This window comes from Pristiophorus japonicus, chromosome 14 (assembly GCF_044704955.1).
Source record: "Pristiophorus japonicus isolate sPriJap1 chromosome 14, sPriJap1.hap1, whole genome shotgun sequence".
Classification (NCBI taxonomy): Eukaryota; Metazoa; Chordata; class Chondrichthyes; family Pristiophoridae; genus Pristiophorus; species Pristiophorus japonicus.
Window position 1 is genome coordinate 163,439,481 of NC_091990.1, and position 25,595 is coordinate 163,465,075.

Genomic DNA, 25,595 nt, shown 5'->3' on the forward strand with positions numbered 1-25,595 from the left:
ACCTCAGTCTTTAATAAGACACTCCAGCATGAGGAACAGGCCTTAGGGGCTGGCTTATATACAGTGCTCCCAAGGGATGCTGGGATCCCTTGGGACTTCAGGGGATGAGCTCCCTTGTGGCAGAACATGGGAGTGCATGCTTTACAGATACACAGCAGTTCCGATGCTGCTCCTGGTGTTTCCCATCAGGCCGGGTTGGGAGGATACACAGGGAGAGCAACAGCAGGACCAACACCAGGAGGTCCATGAGGATGTGGGCAGAGAACAATGATTACACAGATGTGCGAACAGAAGACCATTCGCACCCAGGGTTTTACGAAATGAGTTTTCCTACGTCCACTTCTCTTAGGAGCAGTGTGTCTGAAGGCTGCGATCTATAAAAGACGTGGTGACAGAGCTGTGCTATCTTCTGCAGCAAGACCTTGAGCCTCAAACAATGATGAGAATGGCTCTCTCAGTGGCAGTGAAAGTTACCATCGCCCTCAAATTTTATGCGAATGGATCTTTCCAGGGAGCCACAACAGACATCTCCAACATCTCTCAGTATATCACCCAGTGCTCCATTCGTGACGTCACAGATGCTCTGTACAGAAGGAGGATGGCGTATATCTCATTCCTCTTGAAGAGACAGAAGCAGCTGGAGCAGTCAACTGGCATTGTCACGAAGGTGCGCTTCCCCATGGCGCAGGGTGCCACAGACTGCACACACGTCGCTTTGAGGGCTCCACACCGCAATCCTGAGACCTTTCGAAACCGAAAAGGATACCACTCACTCTAATTCCAGTTGATTTGCGACCACAGATGCGCAATATTGGCCGTTAATGCCTGCTATCCTGGCAGCAGCCATGATGCCTTCATCTTGCGCCAGACCAGTGTGCCAGCTCTGTTCCAGTCAACCAACTCGTGGTTGGTTCCTCGGGTACAAGGGCTACCCGCTATGCACCTGGCTCATGACTCCCCTCCGCAACCCCACCTCTCCTGCCCAGCACTCTTACAATGACAGTCATGCTGCCATCAGGTACATCATTAAGTAGACCATTGGAGTGTTGAAGCAACGGTGCCACTGCCTTGACTGCTCCGGAGGAGTCCTGCAGTATTTGCCTGACTGGGTGTCCCTCTTCGTCATCTGCTGCATGCTGCACAACCTGGCAATCATGAGGGCACAGCCATTGCCCATTGCACCACAGGAGGAGGAGGAGCAGCAGGACGAGGAGGAGGTGCAGGAGAAGGCACAGCCGCAGGGAGAATGCGCCGACAACATTCTGAGACTGCAAGGGAGGTCCGAGACCGTCTTATAAGATCTCGGTTCCAAGAAGGTCCTCGCCACTTACCGCTTCCATTGTGCCGCCCCATAAACACAACGAGCCCATCCTGCCATACCACATGCCCAGCAATGAAATGAGATACAAGACTAAATAGTAAAGATGATAATCAACATTTATGTTTTAAAAAGTGCAACATCATCATAACATATATCATTCACTCATGCACCTCCTTATATCCCCTTTTACGTAAATCTACTCGACTACCATGCCACAGTGTCTCCCCTGTGGCTACAGCATGGCTGGTGGAAGGCTGCTGTGTTTCTGGGCCAGAGACTACAGATAGCCTTCGAGAACACCCTCAACCAGCTTTGGACCTGGAAGGCCCGGCTGCAAACTGTAACACCTCAGGCTGCCGGCGGCAGTCTGGGCTGGCTGGGTGAGAGCTATGGATAGTTGCAATGACGGAGTGGCAGTGGTGGGATCAGAAATGCTATTGTCCTGAGAGAAGACAGCAGGTTCCTGCTCCACTGACCCATTGCCACTCCCCGGGGACAGCACCTCAGCCACCGCACCAATCTGATGGAGCACATATTGCTGGACTGCTACGGCACCATGAGATCCCCGGTGGATTGTGATGGACCCAGCGGCGATGGCAGCAGTCAGGGCTTGCATGGCATCATGCTGAGAGAGCATGAGAGCAGTCTGAGCATCCATGCGAGCAACCAGTGACTCTATTACAGCAGAAAGACATTGGGTTACTTCCGCTTGTCCCCCAATAGAAGCTGACACATTGCCCGTGAGACACCTCATGAGGCCTGGATCTGCACAGTCCATCTGGGAGTCCACTGGCAATGATGGGCTCCATGGTGTGCGCAGAACTGTCTACAATGTGGGATTCCTCCAACCTCCTTACTACTTGCGACAAGCTCTCGGGCACCCTTGCCATTGCCCTACCATGTCGGAGTGCAAGGCCATCAACCTTTGTTCAAACGCTTCCCCAACAAGGTCCTCATCCGAGTCCTGTACAGCAGAACTCGTGTGCTCGCCCTCTGGGTGATGGCTTCAGAGCTTGCCTTACCCCTTGACTCTGCTGTAGCCCGCTAGGTCCCAGTGCATCACCCAGTGCAGATCCCTCTCTTAAGCTCGACTGCATACTCGCAGTATCTGAGATCTGAGCTGGTGCATGCGAGTGTGAGAAGCAGTGACACGATGCTTGCTCCTCCTCCTCCACCCTCCCCCATTTCTTCTTCCTGCAGACTGGGTTGGTGGGGGGGGGGCGGGGGGCGGTCAATAACAGGCTGGGCTACATCCGGGGCATTGTCTGAAAGCACAAATGGCATAAGAGTGGCGTTCAGATGTTGCGGAACTGGAGCTGAAAGCGGATTCACTCTGGAGCATCCACGATGCTGAGAATGACGTGAATAGTACGTTTAGTGAGTTGGTCTTACCGCAGGTAAAGGGTCCACAGCCAGATAAGGAATGGAAGACCAACAGGAAGAGCAGTGCAAGGAAGGTAGTGCAGGGATCCCCTGCGGTCATCCCCCTGCAAAACAGATACACCGCTTTGGGTACTGTTGAGGGGGATGACTCATCAAGGGAGAGCAGCAGCAGCCAGGTTCATGGCACCGTGGAGGGCTCTGCTGCACAGGAGGGCAGGAAAAAGAGTGGGAGAGCAATAGTGATAGGGGATTCGATTGCAAGGGGAATAGATAGGCGTTTCTGCGGCTGCAACCGAGACTCCAGGATGGTATTTTGCCTCCCTGGTGCAAGGGTCAAGGATGTCTCGGAGTGGGTGCAGGACATTCTGAAAAGGGAGGGTGAACAGCCAGTTGTCGTGGTGCATATAGGTAAAAAACGGGATGAGGTCCTACGAGACAAATTTAAGGAGCTAGGAATTAAATTAAAAAGTAGGACCTCAAAAGTAGTAATCTCGGGTTTGCTGCCAGTGCCACGTGCTAGTCAGAGTAGGAATCGCAGAATAGCTCAGATGAATACGTGGCTTGAGCAGTGGTGCAGAGAGGAGGGATTCAAATTCCTGGGACATTGGAACCGGTTCTGGGGTAGGTGGGACCAGTACAAACCGGACGGTCTGCACCTGGGCAGGACCAGAACCAATGTCCGAGGGGAATTGTTTGCCAGTGCTATTTGGGAGGAGTTAAACTAATATGGCAGGGAGATGGGAACCTATGCAGGGAGACAGAGGAGAATAAAATAGAGACAGAAGCAAAAGATAGAAAGGAGAATAGTAAAAGTGGAGGGCAGAGAAACCCAAGGCAAAAAAACAAAAAGAGCCACTTTACAGCAGAATTCTAAAGGGTCAAAGTGTGTTAAAAAGACAAGCCTGAAGGCTCTGTGCCTCAATGCAAGGAATATTCGGAATAGGGTGGACGAATTAACGGCACAGATAGCAGTTAACGGGTATGATGTGGTTGGCATCACGGAGACATGACTCCAGAATGACCAAGGCTGGGAACTCAACATCCAAGAGTATTCAGCATTTAGGAAGGATAGACAGAAAGGAAAAGGAGGCGGGGTGGCGTTGTTGGTTAAAGAGGAAATTAATGCAATTGTAAGGAAGGACATTAGCTTGGATGATGTGGAATCGGTATGGCTGGAGCTACGGAATACCAAAGGGCAGAAAACGTTAGTGGGAGTTGTGTACAGGCCACCAAATAGTAATAGTGAGGTTCGGGACAGCATCAAACAAGAAATAAGGGATGTGTGCAATAAAGGTACAGCATTAATCATGGGTGACTTTAATCTACATATTGATTGGGCTAACCTAACTGGTAGCAATGCGGTGGAGGAGGATTTCCTGGAGTGTATTAGGGATGGAGTTCTAGACCAATATGTCGAGGAACCAACCAGAGAGCTGGCCATCCTAGACTAGGTGATGTGTATGAGAAGGGGCTAATTAGCAATCTTGTTGTGTGAGGCCCCTTGGGGAAGAGTGACCATAATATGGTAGAATTCCTTATTAAGATGGAGAGTGACAAAGTTAATTCAGAAACTATGGTCCTGAACTTAAGGAAAGGTAATTTTGATGGTATGAGGCGCAAATTGGCGAGATTAGACTGGCAAATGATACTTAAAGGGTTGACGGTGGATAGGCAATGGCAAACCTTTAAAAATCATATGGACGAACTTCAATAATTGTACATCCCTGTCTGGAGTAAAAATAAAACAGGGAAGGTGGCTCAACCATGGCTAACAAGGGAAATTAAGGATAGTGTTAAATCCAAGGAAGAGGCATACAAATTAGCCAGAAAAAGTAGCAAGCCGGAGGACTGGGAGAAATTTAGAATCCAGCAGAGGAGGACAAAGGGTTTAATGAAGAGGGGGAAAATAGAGTATGAGAGGAAGCTTGCTGGAAACATAAAAAATGACTGCAAAAGCTTCTATAGATATGTCAAGAGAAAAAGATTAGTGAAGACAAACGTTGGTCCCTTGCAGTCGGATTCGGGTGAATTTATAATGGGGAACAAAGAAATGGCAGACCAATTGAACAAGTACTTTGGTTCTGTCTTCAGAAAGGAAGACACAAATAACCTTCCCGATATACTAGGGGTCCGAAGGTCTAGTGAGAAAGAAAAACTGAAGGAAATCCTTGTTAGGCGGGAAATTGTGTTCGGGAAATTGACGGGATTGAAGGCCGATAAATCCCCAGGGCCTGATAGTCTACATTCCAGAGTACTTAAGGAAGTGGCCCTAGAAATAGTGGATGCATTGGTGATAATTTTCCAACAGTCTATCGACTCTGGATCAGTTCCTATGGACTGGAGAGTTACTAATGTAACACCACTTTTTTTTTTAAAAAGGAGGGACAGAGAAAACGCGTAATTATAGACCAGTTAGCCTGACATCAGTAGTGGAGAAAATGTTGGAATCAATCATTAAGGATGAAATAGCAGCACATTTGGAAAGCAGTGATAGAATTGGTCCAAGTCAGCATGGATTTATGAAGGGGAAATCATGCTTGACAAATCTGGAATTTTTTGAGGATGTAACTAGTAGAGTGGATAGGGGAGAACCAGTGGATATGGTGTATTTGGACTTTCAAAAGGCGTTTGACAAGGTCTCACACAAGAGATTGTTGTGCAAAATCAAAGCACATGGTATTGGGGGTAATGTGGATAGAGAACTGGTTGGCAGACAGGAAGCAGAGAGTCGGGATTAACGGGTCCTTTTCAGAATGGCAGGCAGTGACTAGTGGAGTGCCGCAGGGCTCAGTGCTGGGACCCCAGCTCTTTACAATATATATTAATGATTTGGATGATGGAATTGAGTGTAATATCTCCAAGTTTGCAGATGACACTAAACTGGGTGGCGGTGTGAGTTGTGAGGAGGATGCTAAGAGGCTGCAGGGTGATTTGGACAGGTTAGGCGAGTGGGCAAATACATGGCAGATGCAGTATAATGTGGATAAATGTGAGGTTATCCACTTTGGGGCAAAAACAAGAAGGCAGAATATTATCAGAATGGCAGCAGATTAGGAAAAGGGGAGGTGCAGCGAGACCTGGGTGTCATGGTACATCAGTCATTGAAGGTTGGCATGCAGGTACAGCAGGCGGTGAAGAAGGCAAATGGTATGTTGGCCTTCATAGCAAGGGGATTTGAGTATAGGAGCAGGGAAGTCTTACTGCAGTTGTACAGGGCCTTGGTGAGGCCCCACCTGGAATATTGTGTTCAGTTTTGGTCTCCTAATCTGAGGAAGGACATTCTTGCTATTGAGGGAGTGCAGCGAAGGTTCACCAGACTGATTCCCGGGATGGCAGGACTGACTTACGAGGAGAGACTGGATCGACTGGGCCTGTATTCACTGGAGTTTAGAAGGATGAGAGGGGATCTCATAGAAACATATAAAATTCTGACGGGACTAGACAGGTTAGATGCAAGAAGAATGTTCCCGATGTTGGGGAAGTTCAGGACCAGGGGACATAGTCTTAGGATAAGGGGTAAGCCATTTAGGACTGAGATGAGGAGAAACTTTTTCACTCAGAGAGTTGTTAACCTATGGAATTCCCTACCGCAGAGAGTTGTTGATGCCAGTTCATTGGATATATTCAAAAGGGACTTAGATATGGCCCTTGCGGCTAAAGGGATCAAGGGGTATGGAGAGAAAGCAGGAACGGGGTACTGAAGGAATGATCAGCCATGATCTTACTGAATGGTGGTGCAGGCTCGAAAGGCCGGATGGCCTACTCCTGCACCTATTTTCTATGTTTCTATGTAAGGAAGGGGGGCAGGCATACAGGAAGAAAGGTGGTCAGAATGTGGAACAGCTAAATGATAAGGCCTTCTGCTTAAAGTGGAAGATGATATGAGAGGAAGGGTTTCACTTACCAATGTTGGGCCCAGGGGGCTTGGCGGTCTTCACTGCCACAGGGTTGGCCACCTGCGGACCCATAGGTGAAGTGCTCACCCCTCCAGTTCTGTGAACTGGCACAGTTCAGGCTCCCCACTCCTGTTTGCAGTTGCTGCAACCTGTTATGTGTCATCTTGGTCTGCAAAAGAAAGGAAGCTTGGTGAGTCACAGTGTATTATGTATGTGGAAAAAATGCATGGGCAGCTGAAGCATCTGTGATTCTAAGCAAAGCATTAAATGAGGCAATATATGTGAGTAGGCACACATCCGGAGTTAAATGCTGGTTTGCTAAGTCTGCACAGAGGCTGCCTTCTAAGAGTTGTGGGACAGACAGAGGATCACAGGTTCATAGGTAAGGGTTGGGGGAACATGTACTCACTTTCATCACACGAGGTCGAAGAACTTTTTGCGACACTGTGTGGGTGTGCAGTCAAGGACGGAGGTGCCCGACACCTCAGTAGCCATCTCTGCCCAAATAGCTCTCACAAGCTGTGGAGCGGACCTCCCAGCTGCAGGGAAAAGGATGCGCCTCCTGTCTTCGACTGTGTCATAGAAACATAGAAAATAGGTGTAGGAGTAGGCCATTCGGCCCTTCGAGCCTGCACCACCGTTCAATGAGTTCATGGCTGAGCATGCAACTTCAGTACCCCATTCCTGCTTTCTCGCCATACCCCTTGATCCCCCTAGTAGTAAGGACTACATCTAACTCCTTTTTGAATATATTTAGTGAATTGGCCTCAACAACTTGCTGTGGTAGAGAACTCTGGGTGAAGAAGTTTCTCTTATCTCGGTCCTAAATGGCTTATCCCTTATCCTTAGACTGTGACCCCTGGTTCTGGACTTCCCCAACATTGGGAACATTCTTCCTGTATCTAACCTGTCTAAACCCGTCAGAATTTTAAACGTTTTTATGAGATCCCCTCTCATTCTTCTGAACTCCAGTGAATACAAGCCCAGTTGATCCAGTCTTTCTTGATATGTCAGTCCCGCCATCCCGGGAATCAGTCTGGTGAACCTTCGCTGCACTCCCTCAATAGCAAGAATGTCCTTCCTCAAGTTAGGAGACCAAAACTGTACACAATACTCCAGGTGTGGCCTCACCAAGGCCCTGTACAACTGTAGTAACACCTCCCTGCCCCTGTACTCAAATCCCCTCGCTATGAAGGCCAACATGCCATTTGCTTTCTTAACCGCCTGCTGTACCTGCATGCCAACCTTCAATGACTGATGTACCATGACACCCACGTCTCGTTGCACCTTCCCTTTTCCTAATGTGTCACCATTCAGATAATAGTCTGTCTCTCTGTTTTTACCACCAAAGTGGATAAGTGGATAACCTCACATTTATCCACATTATACTTCATCTGCCATTCATTTGCCCACTCACCTAACCTGTCCAAGTCACTCTGCAGCCTCATAGCATCCTCCTCGCAGCTCACACTGCCACCCAACTTAGTGTCATCCGCAAATTTGGAGATACTACATTTAATCCCCTCGTCTAAATCATTAATGTACAGTGTAAACAGCTGGGGCCCCAGCACAGAACCTTGCGGTATCTGCAATTCAGCTTCTGAGAACTGCGTCGCCCTTGTACTGTCTCTCCCAGATGCCAGGATGGCCCTCAGCAAGCAGCTACTGAACTGTGAGGAACAAGAGAATCAGCAGAACAAACCAGCACGGCATTCCCTTTGACCAGGTGACTCGTTATGAGTGAATCAAACTCACCTGAAGTTGGCTGTTCATTTCCACCACCACCCCTGCATCGCCCTCCAGCATCACATGGAGGCCATTTAGTGCTCTGACAGCGTAGCTCTCAGATTTCATGAACAAAGTGCCGAAATTACAAACTTCATCCCGCCCATCTCGGCCGGCGTTAACTTTTCAGGTTATTCGAATTATGCGCTCTATACCCCACACGAGGCAATTTCAGCCCCTATGTATGAATTGGTTTTACCAATATTCACAAGAAACATGGGTGTGAAAATTGTGAACATACACAAACACATTTTACCGTTCCTGTTTTTTCTGTAAGTAGAATATATGGATATAGTTTTACTTAAATGGCAGATGTTATGGAGAGGAAGGAACAGAGCAAGTTACAATTGAGAATAGGTTTTGGATTAGATCCTGAAAAGACTGGCTTTTGCTGAGTATAGTTCCACAGGAGTTGGCTGACTTTGGTATCTCTTCCAAATGGCCATGTAAAATAAAGGCAGCAGTGAAAAAGACAAAATCAAATGTTGGGGTGTACGAGGAGATCCACAGAATAATATTGAAAGGAGTGACGCTGATGCTCCATAGAGCATGAGAGAGCACCATTGTGTACAACATTGGCCACCATATACTTAACAAAAGATGTAGAAGCAGTGGAATGGATTGAGAGAAGCCAAGAAGATAATTCCAGGTTTTAGATTACTGAGCTTTGAAGGGAAGTGGAGGAATCTGAATCTATTCACATTCAAGAAAAGACAGTAAAAGCATGATGCAAGTTTTTAAAGAAACAGGAAACTGCTATATGTGCAAAACCAGAATAGAAGAATCAGAGGACATGATTCTGAATTAGAAAGGCCACAAGTTAAACACAGCACACTGACACTTGGTGCACCAGAGGCTGACTGTTGAAGGATTCAAGAGGGGATTGATTCAATTCCTGTGTAGCAGAGAGCTATGGGTTTACATCGAAACATAGAAAATAGGTGCAGGAGTAGGCCATTCAGCCCTTCGAGCCTGCACCACCATTCAATAAGATCATGGCTGATCAATAAGATCAATTAGAGCCAGTGAAGGAAGCTGGGGCTTCAGTTCACTATCTAATAATTCCTTGGTAAAGAGAGGATGTTAACTAGCACCAGGATTAAGCTCGACTGTGATGACTTTCTTGCAGATTAGTCTATTAAGTTCAATGTTTGAGTTGATGAATGGAGAATGGATCCTTGAGTGAGATATTGAAGGGTTTCTAGTGCCCATGAACACTATTTCTGGCCTGTGGAACCCTATCCCGGTCAGTGGAACCCCTCGGTGTGGAGAACTCTATCCCCGTCAGTGGAACCCTATCCCGGTGTGGAGAACTCTATCCCAGTGTGGAGAACTCTATCCCGGTCAGTGGAACCCTATTCCGGTGTGGAGACTCTATCCAGGTTGGTGGAACTCTATCCCGGTCAGTGGAGCTCTATCCCGGTCGGTGGAACCCTACCCGAGTGTGGAGAACCCTATCCCAGTGTGGAGAACTCTATCCCAGTCGGTGGAACCCTATCCCAGTGTGTGGAACTCTCTACTGCTCTGTAAACTGCAATATAAAGTATCAACTGAAAGTCCAAGCCACTGGGGTCAATGTTCCTTCATCCAGTGCAGGCATTTATTTGAGTAGTTGTTATGGCTATGTTATCAGTATCTTTTCCTTTTCAGCAATTCAGTATGGTTTCACCACAATATTCGTTGCAGCCTTCCCGCTGGCTCCACTACTGGCACTTGTGAATAATCTATTTGAAATTCGACTCGATGCCAGAAAGATGCTTGTGCTTCAGAGACGGCCAATACCACGAAAAGCAAAAGATATTGGTAAGGCTTCAACCAACAATTTTTATTTTGCTGTGTGGGATTGAGGGAAGTATATTCATGTGTATGCGGGATAAGGTGCAGCATATACAATCCAAAGAGAAGAGTTTGAGATGAAAAGCATTAGTACGCAATGTGCTTTATAATGATGCATTTTACCTGTCTTGGGGGTCAGGTGCCCTATTTAATTTTTTCCCCCCTCAATAGCCCCAAACCTCTATCAGTTTAGTGGCGGATCTAAGGTGGGCATGATGGAAAATTGAAGAAGGAGCAGTTCCTCTGACTCCTAGCACATAATTTACATAGGTACTTCTGGGATGTTCTGTCAGAAGTCAAAGCGGACGTGGAATATGCCTGCTCAAATATAGTCCAGCCTGTTCAATATTAGCATCCATAATAGTGATATCATATGTCGCACATTACTGCCAAGGCAACACTGGGTGCAAGTAAAAACAGAAAACGCTGGAAATACTCAGCAGGTCAGGCAGCCTCTGTGGAGAGAGAAACAGCTAACGTTTCAGGTCGATTACCTTCTGTTTCTCTCTCCACAGATGCTGCCTGACCTGAGTATTTCCAGCATTTTCTGTTTTTATTTCAGATTTCAAGCATCTGCAGTATTTTGCTTTTGTACTGGATGCACGTATGTTTGTAAGGGCAGTTGCAAATCTCTTTAAAGTTTAAATCCCTCCCTCCAGAAGTGGAATTGATTGCAGATTCTGCAAATTTGAAATTTTGGCCATAGATTTAATTTATTGCTGTCATTGAGAGTTCCTTGACCTCATAGCTTGGCTGCTCAATGTTAAGTAGGTCTTACTGGCACATTTGTAGTCAGAGACCGAGTGTGGCATGCAACGTGATTCAATTTGGTACAGTGTTGGATGCTGTTCTAAAAAGTATGGTGAGATTGAAGTTAGGGCTTAGAGAGTGAGATGGAATATAAAGTTTTGTAAAAATATCAATAAAGATTTCATCTTTCATGGAGCTTTTTTAAAAAAAATGTTTGGTCTGTTCCTCAACACAGACTATATAAAGCAAGGCATTCAAACTATTATTTTCAGATATGTTATCTCTATTTTATTCACCATTGATTAGTTGAGGGAGGTTCTTGATGTTATGATCTGCCATACATCTTTTGCCCCATGGTCCAGATACAAGTTCCCTAACCTCGTGTTCTGGGGTGGAGTTCCCTGGCAGAATGGTCAGGATCCAGTTGTCTAGCCTGTGGTCCAGGTTCAATTATTTCATTACATGATCACCTCACCTAACCTGACAACAACGTCTGACCTCACTATGTGTGTGTGATACAATTAAACCCATCATAAACAATCAGAATGGGATGCGGTTGCTCAACAGAAGCGTGGAACTTGGAAGCATAGGCCAGTCACAAAGAAACCTTCAAGAAGAGGGAAGAGGAGAAATTGTACATAAAACCTCAGGGCACTGAGTTTGTGAAAGCAAGACAATGACTGCGTGTCTGCGTTCCAGGTATATGGGTACGGCTGCTGGAGGCACTTGGCGTTCTGGCTGTCATTGGTAATGGGTTGGTGATCTCGATCACCTCAGATTTTATCCCTCGACTGGTTTACAAGTATGGATATGGGCCATGTGCAGGAGGACGCAGTTCAAACGATGAGTGAGTACGAAACATGAATTATAGAAACTTTGTGCTGTACTTTATGATCTATTTGCCAATCATTTGTCAAGGCATAGAAATAGAGAGCATATTTATATAGCTGTGTTGTATAGGGCTGAAAGTATAGTGTCATAAAATCATCCAAAACATGGGCCAGCACTAGGATTCAAATCCAATTTCTGATTGCCCAGACATGGGGAATTAGATACTTGTTGATACTAAAAGTGCATTCTCCCCTCCCCGAGACCTTATTGAAAACCAATTCCTCTGACATGTAGTCACTCTTCCCACTGAAATGAATACAGACAGTGGGAATTGACAGAGTAGATGCTGAGAAGTAGTTGTCCCTGGCTGGAGTGTCTAGAACACGGGGCACAGTCCCAGGATAATGGGTAGAACATTTAAGACCAAGATGAGGAGGAATTTCTTCTCTCAGAGAATTGTGAATCCTTGAAATTCTCTGCCCCAGAGGGCTATGGATGCTGAGTCTTTGAGTATATTCAAGACTGAGATCGATAGATTTTGGACTCTAGGGGAATCAAGGGATATGGAGATCAGGTGGGAAAGTGGAGTTGAGATCGATGATCAGCCATGATCGTATTAAATGGCGGAGCAGGCTTGAGGGCCGTCTGGCCTACTCCTGCTCCTATTTCTTATGTTCTTATGAAATCCGAGATGCACAGTGGTTTCGACTGCAAGGATTGAGTTGCCTGAGCAGTACATCCTTAGCTCTCCATGAAACATGGATGCATCATTTTGGATACATACATCAAATAAATTGATGTGGGATTGCGGTTCAGATTTTTGGAGGGAAATGATCTAGGTGAATATATATTGTACTGATGCACAACTTTCCTTCAAATCCTAGCTGTACTGTTGACTTATAATTATTTATCTTTCAGCTGTTTGACTGGGTACGTTAATAGCAGCCTCTCTGTGTTCTACGTGACAGACTATGGGAGTAGAATGCTTCTGAAGGACAATGGGTCAGAGTCACTGGGATTCCAAGTAACCTATTGCAGGTATAATATTGTCAGGCCTTTTTATCCCTATGTATACTAATATCCATTAGGTTTCGTGTCCTCTTTTTACTAATCTCTTTCCTTATCTTCTGAAACTCGACTCATGCTGAGGTATCGTTTCATGACCCCAGACACCCTCCAGGTACCTTGTTCATGTGGGCATCTTGCATGCGTAAGCATAAGCAAAGTGTTGCAATCTATTAGACTGCAGAGTGCACACAGCTATGTCTCATCCTGTCCTCACTCAATATTCACACATTTGCTCTTTGCAGCATGAGTAAATGCATAAATGATCAAGAACAAGAACCTTTGCTGAGCTCAATTAATTCAGCAGGGATCGAACCGGATACCTTCCTGGTCTGTGTGGCTTGGTTTCACAGTAGACAGTGCCTTTTAAAGCTGAACCATCAGATTTAGTTTACTCTTCAATCTGTGAGTATCCTGTAGGATGAGAGAATGTAGGTTGGGTAAATTCATAGATGATACGAAAGTAGGGATGGGGAAGCCAAGAAATTTACAAAGACGTAGACAAAATTTCTAAATGGGCTGAAAAGGCAGAAAAAAATAATTATGGATAAATGAAAGTGTAATTACACATGAGAACAAACACTTCAGGGCTGAACTTGCCGCCCGCTGCCGCCAAGTTTTCTGGGCGGTCTCCCCTCTGAGCGAGTTTGGGGGAGGGAAGACCGCTGGGGACCACCCGTTGACGTGCAACTCACAGAAGTGTCCTCCCGCCCGCCGAGCTGACAGCTTGGTGCAGGCGGGAGTCCAGTGCAGCAGGGGGAAGGACCACAGTGTGGAGGCAGGTCTAACCTCAACGGTAAGTAAGAAGACCTGCAGAAAAAGGTTAGTAAACTTCTTTTCTTTTATTTTTGCAGTGCTTCAGGTGGATGGGGGTCCCCTGAAAGCTTTGCAGTATTCTTTTTGAAAATTAAAAATTTTACATGTTCCCCTTCCCCCGGCTCGACTCAATCCTCGGCGGTACTTTGCCGAGGATGGCATTTGGCGCCGAGATTGGGAGCTCCCGCCCAGATTGATGGCGTAAGTCGTTTTTTTGCCACCGGGCAATCTTTCCTGGACTTTTCCACAAAACTCCCGCCCAAAGTACCATCAGGTATCTCAGCAACCCTTTGGGCGGAACTTAGTTTCCACCAAGTTCGGGGCCGTAAGTTTTAATACATAAGTACTAAATTGTGTTGAATTTGCTACAAACAGGCAAAAAAGAGGTTTGAGAATGACAGTAAAGTTTATTCATTGTGGAGCAGCAATCAACTCAGCTAGCAACTCCTGAGCTATATTATTAAATCAATAGAGTACAAGTCTGAAGCCATCATACTGAAACTGTATAGTGCTTTGGTAAACATTGCATCTTGAGTACTGCATTCAAGTTTGGTCACTGAGACAAAAGAGAAACATCTCAGGGGGGAAATTGCCCTTCAGAAAAAGGCCCGTTGCCACCTCTAGGACTTTTGTTCTTTGAATGCAAATGATGTTGGTCCTCCCTAGTTGACCTGAGAAGATAGTGGTGAGCTGCCTTCTTGCATGGCTGCAGTCTTTGTGGTGATGGTGCAGCCACAGTAGTTTAGGCAGGAAATTCTTGGAAACTGACCCAGTGACGATGAAGGAATGGGACACATGTCTAAGCTAGGATGGTATGTGACTTGGTGAATAATTTGAAGGTAATGTTGTTCACACATTATTGCAGCTCGACCTTCTTGGTGGCAGATATCACGTGGCAGGGAGATGCCATCAAAGTAAGCCTGATGATTTGCTGCACTGGAAATGTGAATATTATATATTGTAGACAGGTCCTTTAGGTGTACTCCAGCCATAACTTTGGAGAAAGTATGCTGGATACGCCAGGTCCCTACCTAGCGTCTTGCTATCTACAATGGTCTGTTGGGGGTTAGAATTTTCCCCCAGCTTTGACATGGCCATCAATGTAGGAGAGGTCGGGGCTGGGGACTCTCTACAATATCAGCCGTCAAAGAACCCAGAATTGGGTTGGCACAGGTATCCCAACTGAGGGCCCAGCCACAGGATGCAGCTTTAACCCCTGAAGATCTCTCAGATTTCAGTGAGCTTTTCATTCCATTTACAGAGCGGGTCGACAGGTAGCAGAGGTCAATGGCAGGTGCGATCTCAAGTGTAATTGCCAGGATTCCTGGCCTGTTGGGTCATAATGTTTCTCAGGAATTTATTTGATACTTCTGACTGCTTCGGCTCACAGGTTTTGAGTTTGCTTATACTGTGTCTCCTCCTCAGGTATCGCGATTACAGAAGTGCTGGTGACTATGAATATTCAATCCAGTTCTGGCACATTTTTGCTGCTCGTTTGGCCTTTCTTGTTGTATTTGAGGTAAATATGCTAGCGCTTCTCTGTACAGTTACACGGTGATAAATTCTGGCTCTCCCCTGGTCATATTGCAGAGGTACTGGTCATAATCTTCCAATCCTTCATAGATACAGGGGTGGTGACAGAGGACTGGAGAACTGCAAATGTTGCACCCTTGTTCAAAAAAGGGTGTAAGGATAAACCTAGCAACTACAGGCCAGTCAGTTTAACCTCGTAGTGGGGAAGCTTTTCGAAACAATAATCTGGGACAAAAGTAATAGTCACTTGGACAAGAGTGGATTAATTAAGGAAAGCCAGCACAGATTTGCTAAAGACAATTCGTGCTTAATTAACTTGACTGATGTTTTTGATGAGGTAACAGAGAGGGTTGATGAGGGCAATGCGATTGATGTGGTGCACATGGACTTCCAAAAGGCATTTGATGAAGTTGTAGAATATGGAATAGAAGGGACAGTGGCAGCATGGATACTAAATTGGCTTAAGTGACAGGGAACAGAGAATAGTGGTGAACGGTTGTTTTTCGGACTGAAGGAAGGTATACAGTGGTGTTCCCCAGGGTTCGGTACAGGGACCACTGCTTTTCTTGATATATATTAATGACTTGGATGTGGGTGTACAGGGAACAATTTCAAAATTTGCAGATGGCACAAAACTTGGAAGTATAGTGAACAGCGAGGAGAATGGTGATAGCCTTCAAAAGGACATAGACAGGCTAGTGGAATGGGCGGACACGTGGCAGATGAAATTTAACGCAGAAAAATGCGAAATATTACATTTTGGTAGGAAGAACAAAGAGAGACAATATAAACTAAAGGGTACAATTCTAAAGATGGTGGATGAAGAGAGAGACCCTGGGGATGTTACGCACATAATAAAGGATACAATTGAATACTGTATGCAATGAGTAAGTGTAACCTTAGCTCCTTTAATGAGAGCTAAAGTGCAAGTACCACGTGGGTGGCCTGCTTATATACAGTGCTCCCAAGGGATGCTGGGATTCCTTGGGACTCCAACAGGTAGGCCCTCTGGTGGTGGTGTGATACAGGTTGCTAAGGGTTACATACATCACTCCCTCCCAAAATCAATAGTACACTTATTTACAGGGTGAGACGATCTGGGGCTTTTCGCTCCCTTGTCGATCGTCTCGGTACCGAGCCGCAACCGAGACTCCAGGATGGTATGTTGCCTCCCTGGTGCAAGGGTCAAGGATGTCTCGGAGCGGGTGCAGGACATTCTGAAAAGGGAGAGTGGACAGCCAGTTGTCGTGGTGCATATAGGTACCAACGATATAGGTAAAAAAAAAGGGATGAGGTCCTACGAGACGAATTTAAGGAGCTAGGAGCTAAATTAAAAAGTAGGACCTCAAAAGTAGTAATCTCGGGATTGCTACCAGTGCCACGTGCTAGTCAGAGTAGGAATCGCAGGATAGCTCAGATGAATACGTGGCTTGAGCAGTGGTGAGGCAGGGAGGGATTCAAATTCCTGGGGCATTGGAACCGGTTCTGGGGGAGGTGGGACCAGTACAAACTGGACGGTCTGCACCTAGGGGGAGTGTTTGCTAGTGCTGTTGGGGAGGAGTTAAACTAATATGGCAGGGGGATGGGAACCAATGCAGGGAGACAGAGGGAAACAAAATGGAGACAGAAGCAAATGACAGAAAGGAGATGAGTAAAAGTGGAGGGCAGAGAAACCCAAGGCAAAAAACAGCAAAATTCTAAAGGGTCAAAGTGTAATAAAAAGGCAAGCCTGAAAGCTCGGTGCCTCAATGCAAGGAGTATTCGGAACCCTGGAGAGGGCTCTGAGCTAGTTAGAGTGGGTGAGAGCTCAAATGAACAGGACCCCAAGAAAGAATGCAAAAGGCAGGAGGCAACAGAGCAGGGTAGCACTGGAGTCAGTGTAAACCGCAAGGTGATAGGAAGGGACAATATGTATGAATATAAAGGGGCTGCAGGAGGGGTCAAAACTAAAAATCATGGTTTAAAAACTAGTATTAAAACACTCTACCTAAACGAACGCAGCATTCGAAATAAAGTAAATGAGTTGACGGCACAAATCATTACAAATGGGTATGATTTGGTGGCCATTACAGAAACGTGGTTGCAGGGTGGCCAAGACTGGGAATTAAACATACAGGGGTATCTGACAATTCGGAAGGATAGACAAGAAGGGAAAGGAGGTGGGGTAGCTTTGTTAATAAAGGATGATATCAGGGCAGTTGTGAGAGATGATATTGGCTCTAATGAACAAAATGTTGAATCATTGTGGGTGGAGATTAGAGATAGTAAGGGGAAAAAAGTCACTGGTGGGCGTAGTTTATAGGCCCCCAAATAATAACTTCACGGTGGGGCGGACAATAATCAAGGGAATAATGGAGGCATGTGAAAAAGGAACGGCAGTAATCATGGGGGATTTTAACCTACATATCGATTGGCCAAATCAAATCGCACGGGGTAGCCTGGAGCAGGAATTCATAGAATGCATACGGGATTGTTTCTTAGAACAGTATGTTACAGAACCTACAAGGGAGCAAGCTATCTTAGATCTGGTCCTGTGTAATGAGTCAGGAATAATAAACGATCTCCAAGTAAAAGATCCTCTCGGAATGAGTGATCACAGTATGATTGAATTTGTAATACAGATTGAGGGTGAGGAAGTAGTGTCTCAAACGAGCGTACTATGCTCGTTTAAAGGGGACTACAGTGGGATGAGGGCAGAGTTGGCTAAAGTAGACTGGGAACACAGACTAAACGGTGGCACAATTGAGGAACAGTGGAGGACTTTTAAGGAGCTCTTTCATAGTGCTCAACAAAAATATATTCCAGTGAAAAAGGAGGGTGGCAAAAGAAGGGATAACCAGCCATGGATAACCAAGGAAATAAAGGAGAGTATCAAATTAAAAACCAATGCGTATAAGGTGGCCAAAGTTAGTGGGAAACTAGAAGATTGGGAAAATTTTAAATGACAGCAAAGAATGACTAAGAAAGCAATAAAGAAAGGAAAGATAGATTAAGAAAGTAAACTTGCGCAAAACTTAAAAACAGATAGTAAAAGCTTTTACCGATATATAAAACGGAAGAGAGTGACTAAAGTAAATGTTGGTCCCTTAGAAGATGAGAAGGGGGATTTAATAATGGGAAATGTGGAAATGGCTGAGACCTTAAACAATTATTTTGCTTCGGTCTTCACAGTGGAAGACACAAAAACCATGCCAAAAATTGCTGGTCATGGGAATGTGGGAAGGGAGGACCTTGAGATAATCACTATCACTAGGGGGGTAGTGCTGGACAGGCTAATGGGACTCAAGGTAGACAAGTCCCCTGATCCTGATGAAATGCATCCCAGGTTATTAAAAGAGGTGGCGGAAGTTATAGCAGATGCATTCGTTATAATCTACCAAAATTCTCTGGACTCTGGGGAGGTACCAGCGGGTTGGAAAGCAGCTAATGTAACACCTCTGTTTAAAAAAGGGGGCAGACAAAAGGCAGGTAACTATAGACCGGTTAGTTTAACATCTGTAGTGGGGAAACTGCTTGAAGCTATCATTAAGGAAGAAATAGCAGGACATCTAGATAGGAATAATGCAATCAAGCAGAAGTAACATGGATTCATGAAGGGGAAATCATGTTTAACTAATTTACTGGAATTCTTTGAAGATATAACGAGCATGGTGGATAGAGATGTACCGATGGATGTGGTGTATTTAGATTTCCAAAAGGGGGGCTAGATAGCCTACTCCTGTTCTTAATTCTTATGTTCTTATGTTCTTATGGTACAAATGCGGGTGTGGATGAGTTGGTTGGTTCTTCGCTGGGCAGCTGGCCTTGCCGGGCTGCTGGGGATGGTGAGTTCGGCTTTATGGTCAACTGTGATGTCGGTTGCCACTTTGTGTGTGTGTGTGTGTGTGTGTGTGTGTTGGAGGGTCAAAATTGGTGGTGTCCTCTTCGGGTTGCTCGTGGCTGTCTGTGAACCGCAATTTGGCTTGCTCCAAATGCTTTCTACACATTAGTCCATTGGCCAATTTGACTTGAAACACCCTACTCCCTTCTTTGGCTATGACCATGCCAGCAAGCCATTTGGGACCATGTCCATAGTTGAGTACAAACACAGGGTCATTGACTTCAATATCGCGTGACAAGTAAGTGCGATCATGGTACATGCTTTGTTGATGCCGCCTGCCCTCAACGCGATCATGGAGATCGGAGTGGACAATACAGAGCCTTGTTTAGAGCGCCCTTTTCGGCTGGGGGAACCCTGGTGAGTGAGTGGGGTCTGGTGCGGTAGCTGAGCAGGATTCGGGACAGACGGGTCTGCAGGGAGCCTTCCGACACGCATTTCAAGCTTTGCTTGATGGTTTGAACTGCCCGTTCTGCCTGGCCGTTGGATGCAGGCTTGAACAGGGCAGATGTGACGTGCTTGATCCCATTGCGGGTCACAAATTCACCACTGGTGAAACACGGCCCATTGTGGCTGACCAGGACATCCGGCAGGCCATGTGTGGCAAACATGGCTCGTAGGCTTTTGATGGTGGCGGTGGACGTGCTTACAGACATTATCACACATTCAATCAATTTTGAAGAAGCATTCACAACAACCAAGAACATTTTGCCTAGAAATGGGCCCGCAAAGTCAATGTCGATCCTAGACCACGGTTTGGAGGGCCACGACCACAAACTTAGCAGTGCCTCTCTGGGTGCATTGCTCAATTGAGAGCAAGTGTTGCACTGGCGCACACATGACTCTAAATCTGAGTTGATGCTGGGCCACCACACATGGGATATGGCTATGGCTTTCATCATTACTATGCCTGGATGGGTACTGTGCAGGTCGCGTATGAACGTTTCTCTGCCTTTCTTGGGCAAGACCACGTGATTACCCCACAAAAAACAGTCCGCCTGTAAGGATATTTCGTCTTTGCACCTCTGGAACGGCCTGATCTCTTCTTGCATCTCTGCTGGGACGCTGAACCAGCTCCCATGGAGGACAGTTTTTTTTAACCAGGGATAGTAAAGGATCCTGGTTGGTCCAGGTCCTGATCTGGTGGACCGTAACGGGTGACTTTTCATTTTCGAATGCATCCATCACCAAGAGCAAGTCTGCAGGCTGTGCCATTTCCACCCCGGTGGTGGGCAATGGTAGCCGACTGAGAGAATCAGCGCAGTTCTCTATACCTGGTCTGTGGCGAATTACATAGTCATATGCTGACAGTGTGAGCATCATCTTTGGATGCGGGCAGAGGCATTGGTGTTAATCCCTTTGCTCTCTGAGAATAGCTTTGAGCGGCTTATGGTCAGTTTCTAGCTCAAACTTGAGACCAACCAGATACTGGTACATATTTTTCATCCCGTAAACGCACGCCAGAGCTTCTTTTTCAATCGTGCTGTAAGCCCTTTCGGCGTTGGACAGACTCCTGGATGCTTAGGCGACCGATTGCAATGTTCCTGATTCGTTAGCCTGTTGTAATACATACCCAACCCCATATGACGACGCATCGCAAGCTAGCACTAATCGTTTACACGGGTTATACAGAACAAGCAGTTTGTTTGACAAAAGCAGCCTCTTGTGAATTCCCTCATACCCAGCCATCTCCCTTGTGCAGTAGCACATGTAGGGGTTCTAGCAAGGTGCTTAACCTGGGTAGGAAATTACCGAACTAGTTGAGGAGTCCCAGGAACGACCGCAGCTCTATCACGTTCTGTGGTCTCGGTGTGTTCTTGATGGCCTCCGTCTTGACGTCGGTGGGTCTGATGCCGTCTGCCGCAATTCTTCTTCCTAAGAACTCGACCTCTGGCGCCAGGAAATCACACTTCGAGCGTTTCAACCTGAGTCCTACGTGATCTAGCCGACTTAGAACCTCTTCCAGATTTTTCAAGTGTTCAATGGTGTCCTGACCTGTGACCAGTATGTCATCCTGGAAAACCACGGTGCGTGGAACCGATTTTAGCTGGCTCTCCATGTTCCGTTGGAAAATTGCCACGGCCAAACGAATCCCAAACGGGCAGCTGTTATAGATGAACAGACCTTTGTGCGTGTTGATGCAGGTGAGGCCTTTCGAAGATTCCTCCAGCTCCTGCGTCATGTAGGCCGAGGTCAGGTCCAACTTGGTGAATGTTTTTCCTCCAGCCAAGGTCACAAATAGATCGTCTGCCTTGGGTAGCGGGTACTGGCTCTGTAGCGAAAAACGGTTAATCGTTACTTTATAGTCCTCACAAATTCTGACCGTGCCGTCACCTTTGAGATCCGGGACAATCAGACTGGCCCACTTGTTGAACTCCACCGGCACGATGATGCCTTCTCGCTGCAACCTGTCCAGCTCAATTTCCACTTTCTCTCGCATCATATACCGTGCCTTGTGGTGGATGGGTCGTGTACCGGGAACCAAGTGGATCTGCACCTTTGCCCCCGAGAAACTTCCACTGCCTGGCTCAAACAATGATGGGAACCTGCTCAGAACCTGGGCATGAGGCGTCGCCAACGGACGAAAGCGGTCGGATATCATCCCAGTTCCAGCGGATTTTTCCCAGCCAGCTTCTGCCGAACAGTGTGGGGCCATCCCCTGGCATGATCCAAAGTGGGAGTTCGTGCACTGCTCCATCAAAGGAGACTTTTACTTCTGCGCTGCCAATTACAGGGATCAGCTCTTGGGTGTAAGTTCTTAGCTTGGTGTGAATGGGTACAGTACTAGCTGAAACCTCTTTATGCTGACAAATTTGTTTAGTGTTATCGCTGGTGGTCATAAATGCCTGGGCTATCGTTATGGCTTTGCTCAGATTCGGTGTTTCAACAGTCAATAGTTTGCGAAGGATAACCTCATGGCCAATGCTAAGCACAAAAAAGTCTCTTAGCATTGGTCAAGGAATCCATCGAATTCGCAATGTCTTGCAAGGCGCCTTGGTTTGGCGACATAGCTCGCCACTTCCTGGCCTTCCGACCGTTGACACGTGTAGAACCGATACCTCGCCATCAAAACACTTTCCTTCAGATTTAGGTGCTCCCGAACCAGCGTACACAATTCTTCGTAGAATTTGGTTGTTGGTTTTACCGGAGCTAGAAGATTCTTCATGAGGCCATAGGTTGTTGCTCCACAGACGGTAAGGAAGATCGCCCTTCGTTTGGCAGCGTTCTCGTCCCCTTCCAGCTCGTTGGCCACGAAGTGTTGGTCGAATCACTCCACGAAGGCCTCCCAATCGTCCCCTTTTGAGAATTTCTCCAGGATACCAACATTCTTTGCATTTTCGTGTGGTTGTTCGTTTCCTAGTTGCCAATTGTTACGCTCATAATAAAGGATACAACTGAGTACTGTATGCAATGAGTAAGTGTGACCTTAGCTACTTTAGTTAAACTCCAGAGTGCTGGTACAGTGTGGGAGGCCTGCTGATATACAGTGCTTCCAAGGGATGCTGGGTTCCCTTGGGACTCCAACAGGTAGGCCCTCTGGTGGTGGAGTGATACAGGTTGCCAAGGGTTACATACATTATTGTGTATGGAGAAAGAGTCAGACTGAACACTGTGAGCTCAAAGTAAAGTATGACCTTAGTCTTTTATTGCAGGTCTCCAGAGTGCCTCTCCAACCTGTGAAGCCTTCTTAAATACCTGTGCTCCCAAGGGATTATGGGATCCCTTAGTACTCCAGGGAATGAGCCCTCTGGTGGCTGTACAGAGTAAATATAAGTCCACATACATAACAGAGGGTATATTTATACAAATCGTTGAAGGTGACAGGGCAGGTTGAGAAAGCGGTTAAAAAAGCATACAGGATCTTGGGCTTCAGAAATAGAGGCATAGGAGCTGAAATTGCTCCTTCCCTTAAGTCCTGTTACCGCCGGAAATTGGCGGCCACACTGCAGAGTGGAATGGCTGCTCATTTTGTGTGTAATAACCGCCATTTTGAAAATTCCGCTCCTGCGGTATCCCGACGGAGACCCGCTCCCTCCCTCCCTCTCCACCGCCCCCCCCACCCCCCCCCCTCTCTGCTGCTGCCGATCCATCCCAAGTGCGTTATCAGCGCGTGCACTGCTAATGTTCCCCCCACAATGACGAAATTCTGCCGAAAAAATCTTGCCCTCGCCGAGCGGTGCCAAAGCTGCACTTTTTCTGCCGGTGCAGTGAGGCTGCAGTCCTTGTAAAATGGTGGAGCAGCTCCCATTAAAGGGGAGGACCTACTGCCGGTGCCGCCACGTTTTATTTTTTGTCGGCCGACTGCCATGTCGGGCCGATAATTATGCCCCCGGGTTCAGCCGTGCCGCTAACAGGCAGCCTGGCACCCCCTCTTGGGTGGCAGGCCCTGCCCCAGTGGACCAAACTTAAACCATTGCACAGGCTCTCCCCTTTAAGGAGTGACATGGTGTCGTGGCGCCGGGATGATGACTGACAGCGGCAGCCACTCTGCCCCTCAAGATTCAGAACTTCTGTTTACCGCCCCACTATGACCGACTTCTGGTCCGCCGGGAAAAAAGCCAAAGAGTGGAATTTTATTCAAGAGGACACCGCATCCATCGCCGGTACAATCAACAGAAACAGAGTAGGTGCGCCCCGTTTCCAGCTGGTGGGCAATTGCGACCCCATAGAATACAAAAGCAAGGAAGTTCTGATGAACCATTATAAAACACTGGTTCGACCTCAACTGGAGTATTGTGACAATTCTGGGCACGTACTTTAGGAAGGATGTGAAGATCTTAGAGAGTGTGCAGAAAAGATTTACAAGAATGGTTCCAGGGATGAGAAATTTCATTTACGTGGATGGACTGGGGAAGCTGGGGTTGTTCTCCTTGGAGCAGAGAAGGTTGAGAGGAGATATGATAGAGGTGTTCAAAATGATGAGGGTCTAGACAGAGTAGCGAGAAACTGTTCCCATTAGTGGAAGGTGATTGGCACAAGAACCAAAGGAGACACGAGGAAAAACTTTTTTTTTTAACCAGCGAGTGGTTAGGATCTGGAATGCACTGCCCGAGAGGGTTGTGGAGGTAGACACAATCATGGCTTTCAAAAGGGAATTGGATAAGTAAGTATCTGAAGGAAAAAAATTTCAGGGCTACGAGGAAAGGGCGGGGGAATGCGACTAAACTGAAATACTCTTGCAGAGAGTCGGCACGGGCTTGATGGGCCGAATTGTCTCCTCCTGTGCTGTAACCATTATGATTCTATATGGTGCTTATTACACAGTAATACTATTGATTTCCATGAACTAAATATAATTTGAGGGATTAAATATTATCGGATATTATAGAATTAATCTTATTGAAGTGAGGTAGTTTGCTGGAGAAGCATAATAAGAATGTTGAATCAAACAACTGTTTTCATTTCTATTTCAGAACGTTGTTGTTTGCATCAAATACCTTACAGCTTGGTTTGTCCCTGATGTGCCAGTGTCAGTGGAAAATGAAAATCTACGGAATACATATGAACGCCTACGGAAGGAATTGGGGTAAGTTTGTGCTACACTGATACTAAATGGAGCCCAAATCCATAGATATCCCACAAGAGTCATCTGTTTAACTTCCAGGGAGCATGTAATTAAAACTGTGTGAACATGTCTCCATGTGATACTGCACCAGTGCTGGTGCAGTGTAAACACGACCATATCATCATCATAGGCAGTCCCTCGGAATTGAGGAAGACTTGCTTCCACTCTTAGCATGAGTTCTTAGGTGGCTGTACAGTCCAATACGATAACCACAGTCTCTGTCACAGGTGGGACAGATAGTGGTTGAAGGAAAGGGTGTGGGGGGGAGGGAGTGGGAGAGTCCGATTTGCCGCATGCTCCTTCCGCTGCCTGCGCTTGATTTCTGCATGCTCTCGGCGACGAATCTCGAGGTGCTCAGCGCCCTCCCGGATGCACTTCCTCCACTTAGGGCAGTCTTTGGCCAGGGACTCCCAGGTGTTAGTGGGGATGTCGCACTTTATCATGACCTAAACACAACCTAAGTTGACACTGATGCTGGTGCATTGTAAACATGGCAGAGGGTAATGGCAGTGTTTGTGCAGTGCAAGTATGGCTGAGGGCTAATACCAGAGTACAATGCGCTAGCGCTAATAAAATTAGATGTACTGTAACACTGTTCAAAAGTAATGGCCTCTAAAAGCCCTAAACAGACAAGATTGTTGATGCTGCTTCCTCGTAGTAATGTATCTACAAGCCACATTACTTATGCCAGCACCGACTACACAGTCTTAATTCCACTCAGCAGTAACCACTTTACATAATGTAATAAAAATAAAATATCCCTGCACTGGTCAATTTCAAAGTTCCTGAACCACTGCAGCCGCATTTGCGCATTTATACTTAATTAGCACTTAATAAGGGGATGATTCAAATAACTGCACATTAAAACAGTACTGCAGGGCAAGCAACAGTGGATGGTAAATGATGGTGACCGAAAAGTTGCTTGAACTGCCAGAA

The 25,595-nt window shown here is 46.5% G+C and overlaps 1 protein-coding gene across 1 annotated transcript in view; it reads left to right on the forward strand.

The window, feature by feature from the left end:
- The window catches only part of ano9b (anoctamin 9b), a 202,344-nt gene that overhangs the window by 175,962 nt on the left and 787 nt on the right, over positions 1 to 25,595 (forward strand). The window contains exons 20-24 of the mRNA XM_070898654.1: positions 10,036 to 10,188; positions 11,671 to 11,818; positions 12,721 to 12,840; positions 15,109 to 15,202; positions 24,508 to 24,620. Of these exons, the coding sequence (XP_070754755.1) occupies positions 10,036 to 10,188; positions 11,671 to 11,818; positions 12,721 to 12,840; positions 15,109 to 15,202; positions 24,508 to 24,620 (628 nt within the window). The remainder of the gene's footprint in view (positions 1 to 10,035; positions 10,189 to 11,670; positions 11,819 to 12,720; positions 12,841 to 15,108; positions 15,203 to 24,507; positions 24,621 to 25,595) is intronic.